Below are 23,362 nucleotides of genomic sequence, written 5' to 3' on the forward strand. Positions count from 1 at the left end.
GAATTTGGTTATGAATATTTAGGCAAAAACTAAAACCAGCAGACCCTGCAGCCAACCAGGACCAGGAATGAAGATCGCTGGCAAAGTTAACAGCTTGTTGGCAATGGTCAGACCAGACATACTGAAGTTTTCTACTCAAGAGGTCAGTCAACGTCATTTCCACCTGCATTGAGAAACACTTTGTTTGGCACAAGCTATCTGTAGTGCTCAGTGAGTGGGGCCTCATGTTTGGCCCAGTCCCAAAAAAACAAAGCCCTCTGGACTCGCGGCCTACGTACTCAACGACTTCAACGGCATATCTCCGGGGACGGGTGAGTCCCCGAATTGACAAGGGCTTGAGGGGTAGCCGGTACAAAGGGTGAAATTGCACAATACTCCTGACATTACCCAATACGTGACGCGTTACTGAGGGATGAAGACGCAACCGTACTCAAATTCATACGACAACAGAGGAAGATGTGAGTCATCCACCACATGAACCAGGCACGGAGGAACTGTAAATTGTCAGGGGGCGTGCTGACAAGTGTTTATAAGAATGTTTTACAGAACAGGGAATTCTAACAACTTTTGAAAGAAAAATGACGTGAGTGGGGGCGAGTGAGAAGAAAGGAAATATGTTGTTTTTTATTGCAGGGTCATGCAGTGTCATAAAATTACAGCATTAATAAGGCTGGGCATATCTGTCAGGGAAAATTTTGGCTAATGGAGCAGTCACGGAAAACAAAAAAAAGGGGCAAAAATTCAAGGATCGAGCGTTATGCAAACATTTGTTTATTAAATATTAACCAGTATTAACTCATCTGCGGCAGTGGGAAATGATTGAAATAACATGCGCAACGATCTTTATAGTAGCCTAACAAGTGTTCGAAGTTTCAGAAAAAATAGCGAGCAGCTGCCGCTAGTAACTAATGCGAGTGAAATGCATTGGCTGGTGCATTTAATCAGTTTGGTCCTTCACGGAAGAAAAGAGGATGTTTTTGCAGTTTTTATACACAAATCACACTTCTTGCTTACAAACAAAAGGGGGGAAAAATGCCAGGTACTTCCCAAGTCATTGACCTGAACTGAATTTTGGGTGATTTCCTCGGTCTAAGTTTGCAATGACGCTGACTTAACAACAGGATAGGTAAAGGGAGCAAGAAGTCCACACAGGAGCCCTCACTCGCTGTTTTGACAACGAGACAGGGACAGCCTTCAGGACAGGCTTAAGCCCTTGTGGACTTGACGGGAATGTGCCTTTCAGTCCGCAAGTCCAGAGAATGGGATTCAGCCTTTAAACCTCCTGGTCCCCTTGCCTTAAATTATTTTCCATCATCTTCTCTAGACCTCAGAAGCGCACGGATGCACTGAGACTGGTAAACCTGAGCCTGTCACACTGATTATTACACAAACGCCTTGGTGAGACATTATTTGCCTGACCCTCCCTTCTGCTGCAGTAGCCTTCAGCAGACAGGGGTACAAACCCACTCTTTAAAGCAGAAAGATGGGTGAAAAAAGGGCCATATCTTCTGACCATAATTATTCAATTAGCCCTAAAACACTTATGCCATCTTTTAGCTACATTTCTTGATAAGCGCACAAATGACAGCCGGAAACTGTTCTCATGTCCCTATATGAAATGTTTTACTGTGACCTAATCTACGAGTGAACCCGTGTTGGTGTATACAGCAAATTGGCTCGTTTAGTCAGGGTAATTGATGGAAACAAAAAAACCTGCTGGCACACACTGGTCCTCCAGGCCCTGGAATTGCCCACCCCTGCTTTAATGGGATTGCCGTACATCTTAGTAGGGAAAAGGAGTCTGTCAGCCAAAACAAACTCTGCTCTTACCCCAGCAGACCCGCACAAGATGCACAAAAGAAAAGCACGGTCCTGGACCAGCTCAGCATGTCAGAGGTAATTGCTTCTCTGTGCTTCCCTTCTCTCGCTCTCTGTGCTTCCCTCCTCTCTCTCTGTGCTTCCATCCTCTGCTTCTCTGTGATTCCCTCCTCTCCCTCGCTCTGTCTTGGATAGAGGGCCTACTTGCCCATTTGCTCCAGCCATGTTTGTGTGATGCCCCTATTGTGCAATGTACACACGTGATCGTGTTATATACATTTGCATCCCGGATGTGCGTGTATATAGGTGTGTCTGTGTGCACGTGAGTGCGATGTACTTGTGTGCATCTGTAGTGTGTGGATGCACATGTTAACGTGTGTGCAATTGGTGTACGTGTATGCGATATTGTCTGTGTCTGTGTGAATGTGCGATGTGAATATGTGCGTGCGTCTGTGTGCTTAATTTGACTGATTTGCTCCACAAAGAATGCCCCCCAACTGGGCAGCTCAGTCAATGCAGGCTAATACGACCAGAAAGCTGCAGGCCCCCCTCGGACCCCCCCCCCCCCACCCATTCTGACACATGAACGCGGCGTTCACTTCCCCTCTGCGTGGGATCCGTCGCTCGGACAATGTGCGTCTTGTTTTGGTGGGAATACGGGACGGAGGGAGGGAGGGAGGGTTTGGGGGCGGGGGCACGACGAGGCTGAGGATCGCTGTGAATTTCCCGGTCACCATGGTAACCTCCCGACAGCAAGCCCCCGGCTCTCTGAAGTAAACAAATTGACCTGAAAGGGATGGCTGACTGTGACTCTGTCCATGGGTTCCAGGCACATGCAGGGCCCAGAGCTCTGAGCCAAAGTCCTGGCACCACAATTATGAATTATGAACACCAAAAACTATTATTATTATTATTATTATATACATTTAGCAAAACATTACAATAAATCCTATCCACACGCGTGATGTGTAATTTTTGGTAAGATGGCCCAAGCACTCCTTCATAGCAAAAATTATGCAAAATGCCCAGGAGATGGCACTGTGCCACACAAAGGAAATTATGAACTTGAAAGGTTCGATTCCAAATCCCGTTTGACTTGAGTAGGCTTGAAATTTTAAATTCGGTGCATATATCAATCTTATATTGAAATTTGCCCCAGGGTTCCATAACTTCCTCCATATTGCTTTCTTTCACCTTTAATTCCACATTGAGGTCGTTTCATTTTAGTGTCTACCCTGCAAAGAACATAACATTTCACTTGGTTGTCCTACAGAAATGCCAAAACATCACAGATCTGAACAACCAATTCTGAGCATTTGGGATGGTTGATGGGATGTATTGATTTTGTTTTTAAATCTCCTCTTAGGCCCCTAACTCACTCCGCACAGTAGGTGACACGCAAAACTGCTGGATAGTGTGTCTCAAGCTACTCCCACACGGCAGTTTTGCTATTAATTGGCTTAAATGTGGCACTAAACTCTACTAATTGCCTGATATTCTGCTCTTTGAAAAGCAATCACATAACCACTTTCTGCCCTCGAGACTCAAAAGTAATATCGCTGCATGAGTCTTCTCACAGCAACGAACATGGTGTGGCGCACAACACAGCAGAATGATGAATGACTGGACTCCTTAATTGCGGCCCGCAGCTGTATTTTCTCTAATTGAGTTTGGTGATGGGAGGTGAGCCGCTTCCTCAATGCTGAAATTCTCACTTAATGAACCAGTTCACCTCTGGGCTGTGGAGAGGACAACAAGCTCTTCATTCCACCCCTGTATGGGAAACACTCAGTCTGCACTCAATAATAATATTATTATTATAATTATTATTATTATTCATAATAATTCTTCTTCTTCTTCTTAATAATAACCACAATAATAATAATTATTATTATATTTTGCATTTATGCTGTATAACGAATAGTTTAAATAGCAACGACAGACAAAAACCATTTTGTTTCTTCCAGCTTTCATTACTTGATCAGAATATACACAGCTTGTACAATAGTTCACCAAATGAGATAAACGAATGCAATTTGCCTTTCTTGCTTTTCACATGCCCAATTTGCATGCAATATTATTTACACATTTTACACTGCTATTAACAGGTAAGCCTTGTCAGATAATTTCCAGAATGCAAGAATGACTAATATTGATAAAAGCTTAAATTGTGATTTTCTATAATGTGGCTACTCTTGTTATTCCATTTTCATTATTTATAAACACATTGCATCAAAACAACGCATGTAGTCGGTTTACAAATTTGAGAAACATAATTTCTCAAGAACACAATGCACCAATTGTGAGAAGAAGAGGAGAGAATTTAGAGGAAAAAACATTTGGACATCTTTTTTTTTTTTTAAGCAAGTTCAAGCCTAATCAGTGCAGTAGCCAAGCTTGCCTCTGTCTGATCCACTTCTGCCCCCTGCTGTTTGAAAATAGGAAGTACATCTAGATAAAGAGATAGGGAGCCAGTGCCATGTGAGGCCGGCTTGCCGTTAATTCCTATTTATGAATGTACAGTTATACCCCATGGAAACGCACGCATCCAATTTTAGCAACACCTTCACTTCACCTTTTAAGGGTCTATCTACCACAGCGCAGATCAGCTTCTTATAATTACTACTCTACAGATGCACAATTGTTCTGGCCTCAGAAGGCCACATCACATGCTTGATATATTGTCTGAACTTTTAAAATGTAATTGCAAATTACACGTGAAAAATTAGTTCCGTGACCTTTTAAAACCGGATATAGCCAGTCAATACCTTCAACATCCCAGGAATAAAGACTATTTAAACCGCTCCAAAGACATTTAGCTTAATTATTTGTATACTAAAATATTTTTCAAAACATGAATAAGAATTGGCAGCAAAATGTGCATTTCACGTACCTTTAATATTAATGATGGATATAATGCACAATGCCCCTGACAAAGGCATAAGCTAAAATGTTGGACCTTTATGCACTAATTACAAATAAATCTCTATAAAGTGCAGTTTAAATTTTTCCCTTTTCCCAAGACAACAGTATGGGTGTGAGTGCTATGTAATATTTAAAAATTGGGAGTTATACAAATCACCCTGAATTAAGATTTCTCCTAATTTAGTCTATGACTAATACATTGGTCTATTTATTACATTAAATGTATGCAAATTGCAGTTCCAAGAAGTCTCAAAATATTTTGAGCTGACATGGGTTTATTTTGGTTTCTTTTATGAATGAAATACGTAATCAGGGGAATGAAGAATGGCAACTAGATTTATTGTGTTGTAAATTGTTTATTTATCCTCTTAAATTATTTCAAGATACCAATAGCAACAGTACAGTTATCACTGGCAGGACAATATAATATAAACAGGAGTTAAAATAAATTGGCTTGTATATTTTACTCTTTTTCTTCAAATTTGTATTACAGAAACACTCAAGTTCTCTTGTTATATCAGACCATTGACAACTTTTTACAAAGTTATTTTTTAAAACAAAAATAATTCAAATAAAAAAAAGAAAGGAACAGCCATTTCTTGTACATAGTTAAGAAAAATTGCAAATACATGTTCTTTTTATCTTGAGGGAAACTACTGCGTAATATGTTTGTCACTGACATTACATGCTATGGTTCATGGTCGAAAAGAGCTCCATGATATTAGCATGTGATAAAGAACAGTGGAAAATTAAGGAGGTATCTACGACCCTTCCGTAAAGTACATGGCCCCCCCAATGTTTTAATTTACAGAGTGGCACATACTGGAGAAATCCACCGGCTGTTTTGGGGGTTGGTAAACCCTTGACCCTTTATATAAGAAAAAATGACATGCTCTCTAGAAATCAACAATAAAAAAATGTATAAAATTAACTACAAAGACCGTTTTGAAAAGTCAGAATGGAATACTGCAGAGGAGAAAAACACTTCTGGAAAAAAAGTTGACGTTGCTTCGAGACTGTTTGAATTATTTTCAGCCACATTAAATTCTTGATGGCACCCTCAGCTAAAGAAAAGTCAGTTATGCTAACAGTGAACAACTGCTTCCTCCCCAGCAATCCCCCCCCCTCCCAGAACATGCATGGTATAAACTCCACACAAGTACTGCACTACACTGCAGTGCAGTGCAGACACACCAAAAAAGTAAAATCTACTGAACACAGCCCAAGAGGGAAAACAACTGTAGTTCTTGTTCACTGTGTTGACATTGAATTTTGTTTTGAAGGGCAGACAAAATGACACATGGCTAACCAACCGAAGAGTTTCACAGAGGTCAGGGTTCCCAAGCGTCCCAGAAAGAACAAAGCATTCGGTAACAAACTTGCCAAAAAAAAAAAAATCATGGCCGATTCACAACTGTCATGACCTAACTGCAGGGAGGTGCCTCGTTGCATTATCGAAAATTCACCAGCCAGAGCTACTCAGTCTTTCACCCTGAGGGCACCAAGGTCCCTCCTGGCAGTTTTATCCTTTTTTTTTTTGCAGGGTGCTGCAGGAAATCTGCTGTTAAGAGATGCAAAAGCTGCACAATTTATACCTGCGTTTACAACTCTTTCCAAAGCTCCAGATTGCATGAGAGGACTATAAAGGGCCAATGAGTGATGGCTGTTCAAAGAAAGCTAAAATTTCAGTAACATAAAATGCCAGACTAATACTGCTACTACTAATAGCACTACTACAAGTACATCTACTACTACTACGACTAATAATAATAAAAATATTGATCTTTACAGGATTTTTGCAGTTTGCATTTTGATTGGAAATGATCAGTGTAAAAGCCAAAGTGTACTTCTGAATTTTAAATATCTGTGCTTTAAAATGCTAATTCTGAACAGCTGCCCTCCTGGCTGGAGGCCTGCAGGGCTAGGAATGAGTAGCAGAGGCTCTGAGAGTCAGTGAGCCCAGCGCGCTGTGACGGAGAGCGGGAAGAGCACGTTTTCACACACCGCTACATCCGACTGGGGATCTGTCTGACATGCACTCGCCCGAGACGCGCGTTCGCGCACTCACCCCCCCCCCCCCGCCGCCCCCAACCAGCAGATCCGCCCCTTCCCAACCTGCAAACATAACAGGACGCCGTCCGGACACGGTAAGCCACAATTAGTCTGCAGAACACTTACAAAGTCCTTTTGGTTTTTAAGTCACTATATACAAGATCCCATCAAAAAAAAAAAAAAAAACTACAAATAAAATAAACAATGAAATGTACACATATTTACTATAATCATGTACCCAGGCTCAGTACCTACCGAAATAAATTCTTACCGCTGATCTATTCAGCGTTAGTCGGAACAGGTGCTTTTCAAACAAAGTTTGTAACGTGAAAAACAGGAGCAAAAGTAAAGGCAACAAAGGGTCACATGGAGAGGAGGGTATAAGTCATGCTACTGAAATATTTTCCTGTTCGGTTTCCCACCATCAAATCGCAAGAGCGCAAACAATCTGATAATACCTTGATGGCACACAGTTAACTCTTCCCAGTCAGCGAAAAGCTGTGTTTTTCTTTACTGACTATTTCACTGAAAGTGAAGGGCTAATACAGGCGCTAGTCTACGCAATATGGGAGTACAATTCAAAAACTGCGCTTGCAAAAATATGCAAAAACATCAAAGGTCATCATGAATAATAGATGAACTTGGCGTTTTTTACGGAACAAAAATACTTCATAGTCATTGCAAGTGATACCATGACCGTCCAATTAATTTCATAATTCACAGACGTGTGTAACCCACAGGAGACACCCTGATGCCTATTAAACATCTGAAGGAGAGGGACAAGAGGACAGAGGACCGAGACCGTTAGAATGAATCCATAACTGAGGAACTGCGATAGAGGAAATAGAAGTCACCTGACACACAACGTGCCGATACGTTGCACCAGCAAACCGTATACATACGTAAATCAGTACGCACATTTTATACATATGAAACACTGTATAAATGTATTCCCATGCTGTAAAAAATAAATTATACAATTCTGTCACACTAGGACCTTAAGCAGAAAAAGCAAATCATTTGCTGCTTTTTAATGAATATTTGCATATCTGCAATTAAGCTAGTATCATAGATATCAAATTTTAGATAAAATCATTTCAACTGTTCCGTTAGCCACTTGGTTCCATAATCCCCCTTACAGACTCTGATAAAGTGTAGCATAATGCAAGTAAACAGGCAGAACAATTTAACAACAAATTCATAAAAAAAAACCAAGCACATAGTGAGAAAGGAAGGTCAGCTCATTCTTAAGAAACATGATGTCCCACAGGTTTACAAGTAAATCTTTTATGCCATAAAATGTGTCACCATGGTGCCAACAGTGCTTGGGTAAATCAAGTTTATATATTACTTCATTCGGTCTGAGCATAAATGTTTGGGTTGTCACAACTGTTTTTGTATCAGAAAAAATCTTTTAGACGGAAAGAACTGGGTGCAAAACATAAACTTGGATGCAAATAAGAACAGACTCCAAATGGCACTAAAAGTGTTAGTTTCAACAAAATAAAATGTGATTGATATTCCTACTTTGATTAACATTATATTTGTGTAAACAAAGCACAGCCATGATAAGAATTTATGATTTAATACAAGTAAACTGAATGGCATAAAATGATGAGCACAAAAAACACATTCATAAAAAAATGAAAATAGCTTTTTACAATAGTTTAAGGTTTAATTATTGGCTATAAATTATGATAGATGCATAACAAATACCAGTGAATCAACACAAGAAGACTTTAGCGTACGCTGACAGTATATGACATTTTTAAATTGGCAGCCGAAAGCTCTAAAATACCATTGCACTGCACGATACAAATGCATTTTAGTGTTCCAACAAAACAAAGCTTCAACAACTCTTTCAAATAGCTTTCTTCATCAAATTCCTCAATTTCAAAAATTTCTGCTTTCATACAAAGGTTTGGCTCACTCCAATTGGTCTCAAACAGCAAATAGCTATGATGTGGTTCAATTACTTTACCTGTGACGTCCAATTTCAGCTTCAAATGCAAAAAACAAAAAAAACAAAACCAAAAAAAACCCACAATGCTAGCTCAGTATACAAACTGAGAGTAAACAGAAGTAACTAAGCCTGATTGGTAGGGTCAATCATCGTGGACATGGCTACCACCACCTAAAATCTTACAAAAATATGAAAGACATCAGGTGAGTCTCATGATGTCCTCTTACCTGACACTTATTTTGGCAATTTATACAAGCAGTAGTGATCTGACGAAGAAGGAAACTGAATAAGGCTGCTAAATTCTCACTTTACTTCACAGCTTCTCAAGTTGAATCGTAATCCGACCGTGTTCATTATATACAGACTTATATTTACTTGGATAAGCAGAGATGACAGATTGATTGATGAACATGGACGTTTCTCTACTGTTTTTACCTCATGGGAGTAACACAGGTTGCCTCTCAAATAATACTTGGTGTCACGTACCATGTGTAAATCGACAAAAATTGAACATGGGGGGGGGGGGGAAGCGAAGTGGTGAAAAAGGATCTCTGACCAGTAACTATCAAGTGTAAATTTCATCCAGTTGAAATCATATTAACAAAGCGAAAGTATACAAGTATAAAACAAAAATATTGAAAAAGTGCAAATAATATTCTTCATACCCTCTTTACAAGAATGGAATCAGGAGGGACCTTGGCAAAAGGCGGGAGAAGAAGGTGGGGGTGGGGAGTTTTTACAGAAGGGAAAAGATCTTGGAGGAGGAGGAGGAGGAAGGAGGAAGGAGGAAGGAGGTGGTAAGGGTGGTGTCACGATGCTGTCATTCAGGTCACTGGGGTCTCTGGTTTCAGCTTCTCCTGGTTCTGGAGTGCTGGATCAGCCACTGTAGTGTGATGTCTGGAGAGGGAGCAAACCAGAGACGGAGAGAGGACAAAAACGAGTTAACCTGGTGTGCTGTGGTGTACAATCGCTCTCTGCCGCTGGACGTGACATTATCATGTCCATTAGTTGACAGAAACAGAATTCCCGCCAGCAGGCTCGGCCTCATTTCCGAATCTGGTAACCACGGGGAACTGGCTTGCGTCCAATAGCCTTGAAGTCCGAACGATGTCCCCTCGTAACCTGGGACACGACACGTCACACCTCCCCCCGGTCTCCCATTAAACTACACCTAAGCCTTCAGCTGGAGGTGCGTGATTACAGTGATTAGGCATGTAAACAGGGGAAAAGGCTTAACCACAGCCCAGCTGAAGCTAAATAAATGGCCTCACACAATCACAGGCTTGTAAATACAAACTACATAACACACACAAGCTAATGCTCTTGCTACCATAGCTTGCCGTCAAAGTATCTAGGTACGGGCTCCCTTTCGACTGGCCTCTCGTGGATATGAGGAATCACTCTCACCAATGTTATCCTTTTCCTTGCAGGAGATGGAGTAACAGCAGATCTCTCTGTCCTGGATGGCAGACAGATTCCTGAGGGGATAACAGATTAGTCTGGTCACATGACACAGTAAAGAAGGGTGAGAACATTATTAAAAAGCAGGACAAGGAAAGCTACATTTATGAAATTATGAAAACACACACACACACACACACATACACACACATCTAAATAAGTAATGCAGGTGTAGGATAGAGGTAATATGACATGGCAAAAAACAGTCCCACACTGGGTCTTCTTCAGGTCAAAAGAAAAACCCTAGTCATAAAACCTTCAAATACAATAAGCCTTAACATTATGTTTGTATTTTTACATGCCATTTCTTAAGTAAATTCCCCAAAAGAATTGTTATTAAAAAAGAACATTATTAAATGCACTAGAATCGGCAATCAACAAGAAATTCAAGCACCAAATAACAAAAATGGTTAGAAACCCCACTCCTGAATTTGCAACCAGAAAGAGGCATTACAAAATTATCACCGGGAAAATGATCTCATATTTTTCTTGTTGCTACTAATAAACAGTAAAATGGAAAAGCTGTGGAAGGGAAGGACCTTGGATGGGGGTGACAGTGACAGCAGTAACAAACAGGGACGGTTCACTCCCTGCTGCAGCACCTGCTACCAGCTCCGGGCAGAGCTGCCGAATTTACAACTTTCATTACCACCTCCCTCTGGGTAATGCTCACAGCATGAGCGCGAGAGAGAGAGAGAGAGAGAGAGAAAGAGAAACACAGGCAGACAGAGAGCAAGAGTGTGTGTCTGTGTGTGTGTGAGAGAGAGAGAGAGAGATGAGGAAAGGGAGAGAAAAAGAAACACAACCAGACAGCAAGAGTGTGTGTCTGTGTGTGTGAGAGAGAGAGAGAGAGAGAGACATATAGAGAGCGACACAAACACAAAGACAGAGAGATAGAGAGAGACAAGGCAGAGAGAGAGAGAAAGACAGAGAGAGAGAGAGACAGACACATGGACAGAGAGAAAGAGAAAGACAGACAGAGAGACAGAGAGACAGAGAAAGAGAAATGGATAAGTCTAAACAGTAATGAGAAGCTTTAGAGGGAGGTCAGGGGCATTTTACTTTAAGTCCCACTTATCAGAGCACCACAACAAGCAGGCCCCTGTGCCATTTCCTTACTCCTCATTGGCCGCCAGCCCTGGCCCCTGTGCCATTTCCTTACTCCTCATTGGCTGCCAGCCCTAGCCCCTGTGCCATTTCCTTAGTCCTCATTGGCCGCCAGCCCTGGCCCCTGTGCCATTTCCTTACTCCTCATTGGCCGCCAGCCCTGGCCCCTGTGCCATTTCCTTACTCCTCATTGGCCGCCAGCCCTGGCCCCTGTGCCATTTCCTTACTCCTCATTGGCTGCCAGCCCTGGCCCCTGTGCCATTTCCTTACTCCTCATTGGCCGCCAGCTCTGGCCCCCAAGCCATTTCCTTACTCCTCATTGGCTGTCAGCCCAGACCCCTGTGCCATTTCCTTACTCCTCATTGGCCACCAGCCCTGGCGCCTGAGCCATTTCCTTACTCCTCATTGGCTGCCAGCCCAGACCCCTGTGCCATTTCCTTACTCCTCATTGGCCACCAGCCCTGGCGCCTGAGCCATTTCCTTACTCCTCATTGGCTGCCAGCCCAGACCCCTGTGCCATTTCCTTACTCCTCATTGGCCGCCAGCCCTGGCCCCCATGCCATTTCCTTACTAGCAGGTAGACTACAACTGTACAGCAACCAGAGGGCATGTGTCTAAGATCTCAACCCACCACACCACACCCGCCCCCACCAAATCACAACTCACATTCTCTCTATCAGCTCCTTCTCATCCAAGGCACCCGGAAGATCCCTTTTATTTCCCAGGACAAGGACCTGGTAGGTGAAATAAATCCAAATTAGGGCACACACATCTCACATTTCTTTCAGAACATTTACAACTGACATGAATGTCTACGGTTAAGATAATAAAAACTATGCTATTGTTCCTCTTGTGCAAGCACACAAATTTGAAATCCATTATTACACTAAAACATATATGCTTTTACTTTAAAGGTTAAAAATAAAATGGAAACCAAAATGAGCACACCAGATCAAATTCCCACAGTCTTGGACACGATTATCAGAAATAGAAAGTCTGAGAAATCATTTCAGACTAAATTGTGCCAAGATACTGTATCTGAAACCAAAGGCATAACTTGAAATCGACAGTCCAGAGGTTAATGGGAGTTCCACTGGTGAAGAGTAATCAAAGATGAAGGTTTACCCCAAAATTTGAACGTGCACCCGAGCAAAGCGGGACAGCCCGTAACTGCACCGCTTCTCACACCCTTTGTTCCAATTTTCAGCCTTAATTATTATTAATGAATAAATAACGATGCAAATACCATTTTATATCAATATCGCCCCGGCGCTCCATCCATTACGGATGGCCGCTCACATGTCAGCCCCTTTGTCGATGTGCGCGTCTGGACAGACGGGCTCTCGTCAGCGGACAACGCCAGTGAAAGCAGCAGCAGCAGCAGCAGCATCTGCGAGGCCTGGTCCCCTCCCACTCCCCACACTCGATAAATCAAGGGCAAGCATTCTTCCCATTACTCAGCTAACACGCATCCATTATTCATAGTCGCTGTGCTGTTGGGACGTCGGGTCAGAGCCACATTACCGTCACGGCGCTGGCCCTTCTCCGAATCGGTTAGGGCTACATCTGCATCGTAAGGGCACCGTCATTAAAATAATATTTATACGTAATGTGACTCATTGCTTTCTTTCTTACTCACGAAAAACGCTCATTATTTCAATGGTTCATGTTCAGTTGGCAAAACACTGGCAAGCAAACTTAATTTATGTGCTTACACTGCTTCATAATAGCCATCTTTGTGCTAAACCAAATGAGTTTGAGCTTTGAGCCAAACTTTCTGCGTCATGAAAATACAGCCCTTAGTGTCCATACTCCCTCATTCTCCTCATGTTTTACATTTAAATTTAATTCTGTAATCTGGAACCAAAGCACTTACTGAAACTATTTGCTATTCAAAACACAAAGCCTGTGCAAATGCACTGTTCTTTATGGAATCTGAACTGCCTGAGAGTATAAATAGCAGAATGAGATATTAGCTGAAGGATGTGCGTATCTCAATATATCTCTTGACCTGAGAATTGATATGACCAGATTATTACAAACTATTATCTAATCCCCATAATAATTCCTTCATCTAAATGGCATATAAATTTTAACAATTAGCATTGTACAGCAATGAATTCAGGGAACAAGAAGTAAGAATGACGTATACTTCAGAGAATTCATTTGTACATTCACTTATGTGCTCTTGTTTTTGACACTAAATCCAAGCTGCTGGAACATGGCTAAGAGCTCATGGGAGATGTAGTCAAAGGGAGTACTCACAGGAATACCCTGGAGCTGGGGTTTGTCCAACAAGTTGTGCAGTTCATTCTTTGAGGCCTCAATCTTCTCTGGGTCAGCAGCATCAACCATGTACCTTTATAAGAGGGAAATAATAATTGAACATTTACAGACATCTAGACCCGTAAATATTGCATGCTGGACTGAACAAGTTTAAACAAACTTCTTCAAGCGAAAAAATAAAAGTTTCACCCAAAAATGTAAAGAAACAATGTATTTTTTATATATTATCTGCAGGCAATAATAGTATGATATGCGTAATAATATGCTTGGCAAGATGGCACAAAGTTCAGAGAAATTAGCCCTGATGACAGACGTATGTGTTCATTGACATTCATGCCCTCAGCTATGTGATTAACCTCCCATACTTCATTGCAAAGTAATCATTATCTATGACGCTTGGTGAGGTGTCGGTGAGACTCCTTACGGGAACTGTATTACAATGCTAAATGGGTAGACTGGTTTTGCTGCACAACAGAATTTAATGAATGTCCCTTTACAGTATAACTTACAAAAGGCAAATCAAATTATGCTCAGTTAGAAAAGCTGCTACCACAATAAACACAAGTAACAGCACACAATTTGAACTAAGTGCTGGGAATTTTTTTTCCTTGAATAATAAATTAATTGTTTGGTTGCTTAAAAGTAAGTAATGCTTCCTCATCAAAATGTAGATTATACATTATGGGAAGTCATGAGTTTTTAATGGGCCGACATAGGCCACACAAGGCTAAGAGGCATGCGGAAATATGCATCCAGTGGTTCCTTTATTCAGATCATAACCATGATGCAGAATAAGCCCAGATGACTCGTCTCCTACTAAGCAGGTGGCACCTTCCAGGTGCCATGGAGATTACCTTTCTGCCCCCTGCCCCCTCTCTACAGGGGTACCCCAAGGCTCTGTCCTGGACCCTCTGATATTCTATCCGTGTAGTAACATCATCGATTCTATAAATGCTTTCCTTGTGTTTTCATATTATGATTTAATCACATGCCTATGATGATACCCAGTTCCTTCTCACCATGAAAAAATGATTAAAAAAAAAAAAACAACTTAGAAAGAAACCCTTCAATGTAAACCAGAACAAATGTTTAGCCACTACAAGGACTAACTACGAGGAATTACATAAATGACACATGATACAAGTTTATTAATCATTTTTAATGAGTAATGTATGTGTCAGTGCAACCCCGCATTTCAACAGCTGAAAGGCATCTCGGAGTATAAATAACCCAGGTTATTGACTGAACGTCCGAGTTGACGAAGGTGTCAGCGCAGTGCCGATTTCAGAAACGTGCATCGATAACTGCATCCATGGCAAGGCATGACACGGCGCCTTAGCATCAGGAACTCACACAATGGCGCTGACGCCGCGACAGTAACGCTCCCACATGCTCCGGAACCGCGGCTGTCCACCAATGTCCCACAGCTGCGGAGACAGACATCACCATGGTTACACAAGACCGCGTACATGCGCTACACAGCGAAGGCCACTGATGTCGCCGATCTCGTACTGCAGACACCCTGACCTGATTTTCAGTACATAACTTTGTGCCATGGCGCTGAACCCTGTAACCGGAATCTGCTTTTATAATATGAACAACAAGGCTGTGTTGGTCATGGAGCGTACAAAGGCTGAATCAACCAGTATTTGTCCTTTACTATAACTATCAATGAAAAGCAATAATTCTTTTCTCTTCATAAACAGTTTGTTGAGTTCAGCAATCGCTAATACTAACACTCCAAATAGAGTTTGTGAAAACAAGCCTAACGCTTGCATTTACTTGTAAGTAAACATTAAGGACATACATTGGTTGAATACAGCCTAATTTGTATTCTGAACAAATACTGGTTGAGTACCCATTGGTTTATCAATTACGAGATGCATTTAACAGAAGCAATTCTGGTTTTCAGTAGAAAGGTTATAATTATTTCCAAGAACTTTGGGTCTATTAGTTCTGTGCAGTGTTATATCATAGCTGAAGTGTTTCACAGTTAAGGAAATGGTCAGTAGATTCATGACCATATTAGCACTACTCATGTTAAACCAGTGATGTAATCATGGTGTCTTTTTGGGCAACATTGTGAGCATAGTCTTGGTTGAAGTGCCCTTTTCAGTAGCAGTACTGGGTAGGGCTGGGCGATATTCTGCGACAATATTTATTGAATGCAATAACCGTCATCACCACCATGTGGTGTATTGTATTTCTATTTTGTATTTTATTCTTAAATTATACCTGATGCAGTAGTAAACAAACATGCTTCTGAGGCTGCGCGAAATGCTTTCGGAAAACATCACCACTGTTATTTATTGGGCAACCATAAGAAACCCAATTAGCAGCAAGGCCTCACAGCTTCCAAGTTAATGGCAAAAATCCATCACGTGATCACATGGAAGCTGTATGACCTAGGTGCTGATTGGCTGTCTTATCAACACCCAACAGATAGCAGTGGTTACGTTTCTTCCTCTGGATGCAGTTCATGCAGCCTCTTTAGTTTGGCTGTTTACTACCGATTTAGGCATAATTAAAGAAAAAAAGACGAAAAGGGAACGCATCGTATGGTGGCAAAGACAGTTGACAGATATCTTTGTGGCATGTCGCCCAACCCTCGTACTCAGGGACACTCCAAAGGAAGCTCATAGCAAGAACTGCCCACAGTCTCAACGGAAATCTGACCTTGATGGTGACATTTCCCTTTGTGATCTTCCTCATGTTGAAGCCAACAGTGGGGATCATGTCCTCACTGAACTGGCCAGACTGTGGGGGAGAGAGAGAGAGAGAAACAAAGAGATGTAGCTTTAAACAGAATTTCAATGTTTTGCTGGCAGAGACATTGTGGATATTTCTCCTTTAACATTCAGAATGTAGCAGTGAATAATGAACTCTTTTTCATATTTGTACCCGTAGTATTGTGGTAGTTTTCCCAGCTCACAGTTTCTTCACGTCAGACACAAGCTACCATACACACAGCAAGTTTTTCCAAGTCTATTCTATATCTTAAGCATCAACAAGTTACTGATGGAGCCATAAATTGTTTTATGTTTTATATACAAACTATCTCTCTTGACTGAGTCCATATCCATACTCATACACACCTTACTTCAAGACTAAGAGGCTATACAGTATTCATTACCCAGCGCTGCTCATTGAGGAACATAGCCAATTTTGGCACAAAACGTTTACTGACGAGGGATCATGTGTACTGGGGACTTAAGAAAGGGGAGACCAGTCCTACAGGTGCCGCCATAGAAATCATCAGAAAAAAAACACTATTGAAACAATAGTTACTCACATCAGCATGACAATAACACATTAATACAGAAGGGGCATTATGAAGCCTACGCGCAGCCTACAGATCTGATGCTGTGCGTGTAGTACGTTAACACAGACATAATGTGTGGATGAGTGACATAAGCATTCATAAGCACTCTCAGCTACGTGTGGCAGCCAACATGTTTCGAAACATCACACAGCATGTTAATCAGCAGTTCCAGTCAATATTCATTAGCTCTTATAAACAGAAAGGACTGGTGGACTGGTAAAACAAGCTTCATGAACAATTCCTCAGGCATTAAGACGGTTTATACGTAGGGCGCTTAATAATCATTCATTGTCAGGACCATTGCAAGGCTCTTTTTAAAAATACAAAAAAGAAATGACACAATAAATGTTTTTGCTTGATTAGAGAAGACTTATGTCTAGAGAAAACATATGTCTAATCAACACAATGTTTCCAAGAGATAAGAGAGTGAGAGTGTACAGCAATGTACACTTAGTATGCTGACAGAGGTAAATCTGTAAATTTGAATGAAAAACAGACACCCTGTGGATGTTGATATTTAGGCAGGGAATTCCAGTTTAGGAGTCGGAATAACAAATGCTATTTCAACTCTTCTGTACAAGCCGCACAATGAGACACAGAAAATCCCTTTCAGTTGGTGACCTCAGTCTACAATGCAGCCTGTAGGAACGGAGCACCTCTCTAAGGGTAATTAAGTGAAAATCCATAAAGGGATTTTAAGCAGTGAGTAGCAGTACCTTAAGAAGCCAATAAGTAGCACAAAGAGGCCAGAATGTGAAAATACGCATTCTTTTACTGGTTCTGGTGAGAACCTTACAGCAGAATTTTAACACACACTGCAGTATAAACAATAACCGATATCTGCTCCTCGGTACCATTACAAATGCAACAGTTATTAATTTCCTAACGCCTTTGCACATTTCCTATATCGTTACGCATCTACTGCATTTCACAGTCGGAAATGACATTCAAAAAAATTAATGCATATTCGTCGGAGTTAGCAAAGAGCAGTCGACCACTTTTCAAGTTCAAGCAAAGACAGGCCACAGAAATACAGAAATTGTGATTGCCACATCGGTTATTCACCAGCTACTGAAACAGAAAAAGACTGACCACAGGCATTAAGACACAAAGCACAGACTCGTGACTTTATTTTGAGCGGCCACAGACTAGAATTCCATTTATAATCAGTGTATTGCAGCATGCACGTGAGCTTTATCCGAATGAGCTCCCCTCAATTTGTTTAATTCCACGAGAGAGTTTGCAGTGCGGTTTGTCATGATTTGAGACTACAAACAGTCTGACTATGACTCAGGTGACTATGGTGACTATGACTACACCACTTTAAACCACCTTAAACAAAATACTGGCTGTGCGCTGCTGAATGCTGAACACAGAAGGAAAAAAAAAACTACCTTTCTTCATTTTGGGCAAAGCCAACACATATTGCAGGTTACCTACATCCAACGGCACTCTTGCAGTTTCTCAGTTTGATTCTCCACACGCTTGCTAGCAGGGAACAGTGGCTAAACAGCCACACACGCTGCGTCAGGGATCAGCAACTCACGGTCCTCGAGGGCCGAGAACTGCTGGTTTTCCACCCTCCCTTTGCCTGGGAGTCAGGTGTGAAGACAGTCTGGCTAATCAGTAGCACTAATTACCCGGGAGAAAAGAAAACCAGGGCTGGATTTGGATTCAAGGGCCAGAGTTGATGATCCCTGCGCTACATCATTGACATCGCAGGTTTGCGTCAAAGTATTCCAATAATGTTGGCAAGGTTGTGCACAGCGATAGATGAAAGGGCCGGGAACCAAAACACGGGTGACATGTTTATCTCCAGTTTTATTATCGCAACCTTCAAGTTAACAAAACACACTTCATGACGTGCTCGGTAATCAATCACTGTACGGAGGACCGCGGACAGCGAGCTGCACTTCCCCGGCTCTGTGCAATGCATAAACATGCAAGTACAAAATATGCGGCTGTCAGACTTTTTAATTTTAATTTTAATTTTTTAAGTCCTCTATTCCCAGATGGTGTAGCATGTGCAACTGCTTAGCCACTTCAAACCTGCTATTTTTACATTTTTTTAATTCAACTAGCCCAAATAATAAACAACATATGACAGAATTAAATTCTTGGAAGAAAAAAAAATTCCCTTTTCAAGAGACATGAAACTACTTCCGATTTCAGACAAACAAGGGTGGACTATGTCCAAATCAATGTCTGAAATGAACAGGCCTAACATGTGACCTAAGCTGCCTATAATGTATGAGCCTATAATGTCTAAGGACATGTAAACACCTGGAATTCCCTACAAAATGGAACAACTGCCACCCTAGGGTTCAGTTCTGTCTCTGCTTCTATATAGCCAAATCAGGGGGCGATTCATGCTTGGCTTAGCACATAATTTATCCAAGGCTTTAAGGGGCATAATCAAATAATTCCAATACAGAGGTAAGTTCCTCCAATCTCTATCTCCCAGGATTGGTCCCTGCTAAGTAGGAATAGTGGGGAATTTTGCATTAGACAGAGCACCGTGTGGAACTGACTCGTTCTTTCATGGTTCAGGTTGAATTTATTTGCTTCCTGAGGCTCAGAATTTATGTGCAAATGACCTTCGGGCAGGCCTGGGTTTTATGCGCCTTGGGTGCAGCGAGAATGCTCATCAGAGTCCACAGCCAGCTAGCCAGCGTAAACTTCCCCTGAATCACTTGTCGCCGAAACTGACAGCCGACCCCCAACCAACCCTCCTACCACCAGCGCCGTCACTCCCCCAACCACCCCCACCCCCACCCCCACCACCGCCAACCAATCACCCCCACTGGCACCACTCCCCCCCACCCCCCAATCACCACCCCCAACCAATCCCCCCAAACCACCACCCCCCAACCAATCCCCCCCACCTGCACCCCCCCCCCCCCCCACTCCCCAACCACCGCCGCCGCCCCTTCCCCAACCCCTCCACCACTGCCACCACGCCCCAAACCCCGGACCACCTACCCAAACCCATAAACCTTCGTACCACACGTATCTTCCCCCAACGCACCATGGGTCATAAAGCATGACCATGTGCTGGGACACTGAGACCATTATTTCCAGTCTGCCAGGCTCTGTCTACTGATGCATCACATTTCTTCCAATGGACACCTTTACAAGTTTACCAGCCACCCAATGGATTGAGATTAACTGCCCAAACAAACCACGCATGGACGCTTTTTTCAGGTACTGAACTACACAGATAAAATTCCCTGTGTGTACAGTGCGGTAGCACCTCTCACAATGTCGTTTGTGGGCATGTATGCGTTGTGTACCAGCGGGTGCCACGCCTCACATTTGTGTAAAATTCCAGAACCTTGCCAGTGCATTTCCCAGTAAGCACTGCCCTGCAACAGCTCCCTTTGTAGCCTGATGCTGTCTTCACACATTTCATATTTGCAAAGACATAGGCCACATCATCTCAGCAGTATCTGAACTGCAGTAAATGACGAATACCATCCTGGTAACTTATTCCACTCATTTTTAAACTGTTTTAAGTGACAGTAAGAGCTGATAATAAAAAATAAGCAAAATAACTGTATGCCATAATTTTACATAAGGTGCTGGTGATCGAAGTGATCATATTAAAAGAATAAATTAACCGTGCAAACTTGAGCTCCATAATTTTATAAAACTACAGAGCTTTTATAAAACTACAGAGCTTAAATGTGCAGTGTTCATTCCTTCTTTTGGTAAGAATTGACAATACCAAAAAGCAGTGAAATTCAAATAAGAATACCAGGGCATGCTTCCTTGACCTTTATCATCAAAGTACTTTCCAATGCACATGGCATTTTAAAATGGTACTCTACCACATATGGCTTAATTTCAGACAAAATGTAGGCTATATACCACGAGGCAATCGGTGGGGTGGAATGCTGAACAAGGAAACATTCTCTTATAAAGCATAAACCATCACCACAGACATTGTTACAGTATGCATTACATCCATACAGGCCACTATGGGCTCTAAACCAATACAGATAATACGTGTTTAAAGTTAGGGCTAAGTTAATCACCTTGATTCAGATTTTGATGAAATATGCATCACTTACATCACCCAAATATATGGATTATAGGACGCCTGCAAATACTAAAACATAACCACAGCACCACGCAGCACACCAACCTCTGTTGAGCTTCCTTTCAACTAAACTGAATGCCATATTGGAAAGACTGAGAGACTGTTCCAACCCAAACCTAAATGTACTCAGGGGTAGTGTAAAGGCTACAAGCGAAAAAGAAACCCATTAACTGAATCTGAGGTAGTGTGACTGTGATTACTCTTAAAAATCAGTCTGCAAAGCCTTTAATTCACATAGATAAGACTATAAACACCAAAACATATGTCAACCTGTTGAGACTTGCATTTACAAGTCTTTACAAGTTTAATCTGTTGCTTTACATTTTAATTCTTTCAGAACACGTGAATGATACTGCAATTCACTGTAATTCTTTCTCTCACGTGGTTACATTAATTGTCAACAATCATTTGTCTGGCCATTTGTCGCAGAGTGAGATTTTAGAAACCACTGAGCAACAAATTGATTTAACTTGTGTTTAAAAACTGTTTCTCTGATGAAGAGAACCTTAGCTAATTAAGTAACTAATGAATTACAATTGATTAACTTAATGACAGAGATTTATTAAGAAACAAATGCTCTGAAAATAGGGCTAGATACACAAGACAACAAATGCACATGACTGATGCATTGTTTGCCTTTCGATAATTCCAACTATTAATTAACGCTCAAAGTCCAGAATTATTTTAACTGTGGCTCAAAAACCTACGTGTAGCACAAAAAATATTTGATAAGCAGTATACAAGAACGAGAAGTGCTGCCAACAAAACAGAAATCGTACACAGCACACCACAAATTTGGCCAAGATAAATATGCTCTTACTGGAATTCGCTTCAGAATCTTTAAAATCTCAGAATCCATAATTGTGATCCGATCTGTTCCTGATGGTTTAAATTCGGGTTAAACCACAAATCGCATTGAGTAAATATACAATAATATTATCAATGCAACTACAGTACGCGTTACCCAAAAACAGCCAACTTGAAATCTAAAACACAACCAGTGTTTTAACCATTACGTTAATAGCACCACGTTGAACACAGTGCTCTGGGCCAAGCGTGGTTGCGACAAATGTAGCAAAGGGTAAGTAAGCAGCTGTATTGACGTACTATACCGTAGATGTTGTAGATGTCATGGATACTACTGAACGTGCAGCTAGGCCTCACGCTTGTAGCTAACAGCAACGATCATCGTTATGTCCAGCATATTTAATACAACAGCTGAAACAAAACACCAACAATTACAATTACACCAACTCGCATGGGATATTGCGAAATATATTTGTGAGGCCAGTATCGCCTTATTTTAGGACATTTTAGGGCATCCCATGAAGACCTTATGTCCAGCCCTTATAATAGCCCCCATCCTCCATTCATGGTGAATCGCACAGCAGCAAAGCATCCTTCGCTTAGCCATTTGATGTAGAACTGCACATCACAGTAATACCAGGAAATAAAAGACATTTTCACTACACACAAATTGTGTGAACTCTATTCTGCTCTAACGCGTAGCCAGTCTGGGCATTAGCTAGCTAGGTAAGTTCATACGGCCATGATCGTGCATAATGCGTAGCTAGCTCTCAATTTGTAAGGCACCGCGTCAATCACGGGACCGCTAGCCCCAACCATGGTTTCAACGGTCGCCCGTCTAGCAAGCCAGATGACAGACCAAAATAAATGATATATCAACTTACCGCAATCACATTCACAAAGGTAGTCTTCCCCGAATATTGCAGACCGACCAGTGTCAACTCCATCTCCTCCTTCCAAAACAGCGCTTTAAACCAGTCCAGGAGCTTGTTAAACAAGGCGATCATCTTGGAAAAGCGGCTCGGTGGAGAGGATATTGTTGTAGCAAAATATCAGCTGACTGTCTACACCACCGCCGTGCTGAGATCGCACACAGAGAACGCGGAATACTAGCTTGCTAGCTAGGGTGTGTTATTTCTATACGATTCGCTTTTTTTGCGTAAATGTAGATCGTATATTTCGACTACGTTCAATTTCCACTCCAGCTCCTTACGACACCCTGTATTTTTTCACTACCCGACTGTTTCCCTATAGCTTGCCCTTCCTCGCTGGGTGGGGTTTCGGATCCATGTACAGCTGATCCGAAACAATGCACAGCGAAGTGAGCCTGGTTAAAGATGGCACGGCAGGACGATTTTGCATTTGAGCATCATAAGACGGCGCCCTCTGTCGGAGACATACTTATTAATGCGAGTGAGAATGCACATTTGTAGTTACCTAGCTTAATCAAGAAAAGCGCAGATCGAATGCAGAATTACTCTGTAATTGTATCGTGCAACAAGCCCCATCGCAGCAACAT

General features: G+C 41.8%; 1 protein-coding gene across 2 annotated transcripts; it reads right to left on the bottom strand.

Moving 5' to 3' along the window:
- Positions 1-7,320: 7,320 nt before the first annotated feature.
- Positions 7,321-23,199, bottom strand: arl8a (ADP-ribosylation factor-like 8A). 2 transcript variants are annotated; one of them, XM_035387099.1, is made up of 7 exons: positions 22,728-23,193; positions 16,289-16,369; positions 14,966-15,039; positions 13,592-13,685; positions 11,993-12,060; positions 10,166-10,236; positions 7,321-9,655 (listed from the first exon to the last, which is right to left on the bottom strand). In XM_035387099.1, the coding sequence occupies exons 1-7, from the start codon at positions 22,848-22,850 to the stop codon at positions 9,606-9,608; spliced, it is 561 nt and encodes a 186-aa protein (XP_035242990.1). In that variant the 5' UTR covers positions 22,851-23,193; the 3' UTR covers positions 7,321-9,605. The 2 variants fall into 2 exon arrangements, with proteins under 2 accessions (XP_035242990.1, XP_035242991.1); XM_035387100.1 differs by lacking the exons at positions 7,321-9,655; positions 11,993-12,060 and having other exon boundaries at positions 10,171-10,236; positions 22,728-23,199.
- Between the last annotated feature and the right edge of the window lie 163 nt (positions 23,200-23,362).

The sequence above is a fragment of the Anguilla anguilla genome, chromosome 13, assembly GCF_013347855.1.
Source record: "Anguilla anguilla isolate fAngAng1 chromosome 13, fAngAng1.pri, whole genome shotgun sequence".
In the NCBI taxonomy this organism is placed as follows: Eukaryota; Metazoa; Chordata; class Actinopteri; order Anguilliformes; family Anguillidae; genus Anguilla; species Anguilla anguilla.

Coding starts and splice junctions, on each gene's coding strand:
- arl8a (XM_035387099.1), bottom strand. CDS start 22,850: ATGATCGCCTTGTTTAACAAGCTCCTGGACTGGTTTAAAGCGCTGTTT. Junction 15,040..16,288: donor AGGGAAATGTCACCATCAAG/GTCAGATTTCCG, acceptor CTGTCTCCGCAG/CTGTGGGACATTGGTGGACA. Junction 10,237..11,992: donor AAGGAGCTGATAGAGAGAAT/GTGAGTTGTGAT, acceptor TTATCCCCTCAG/GAATCTGTCTGCCATCCAGG.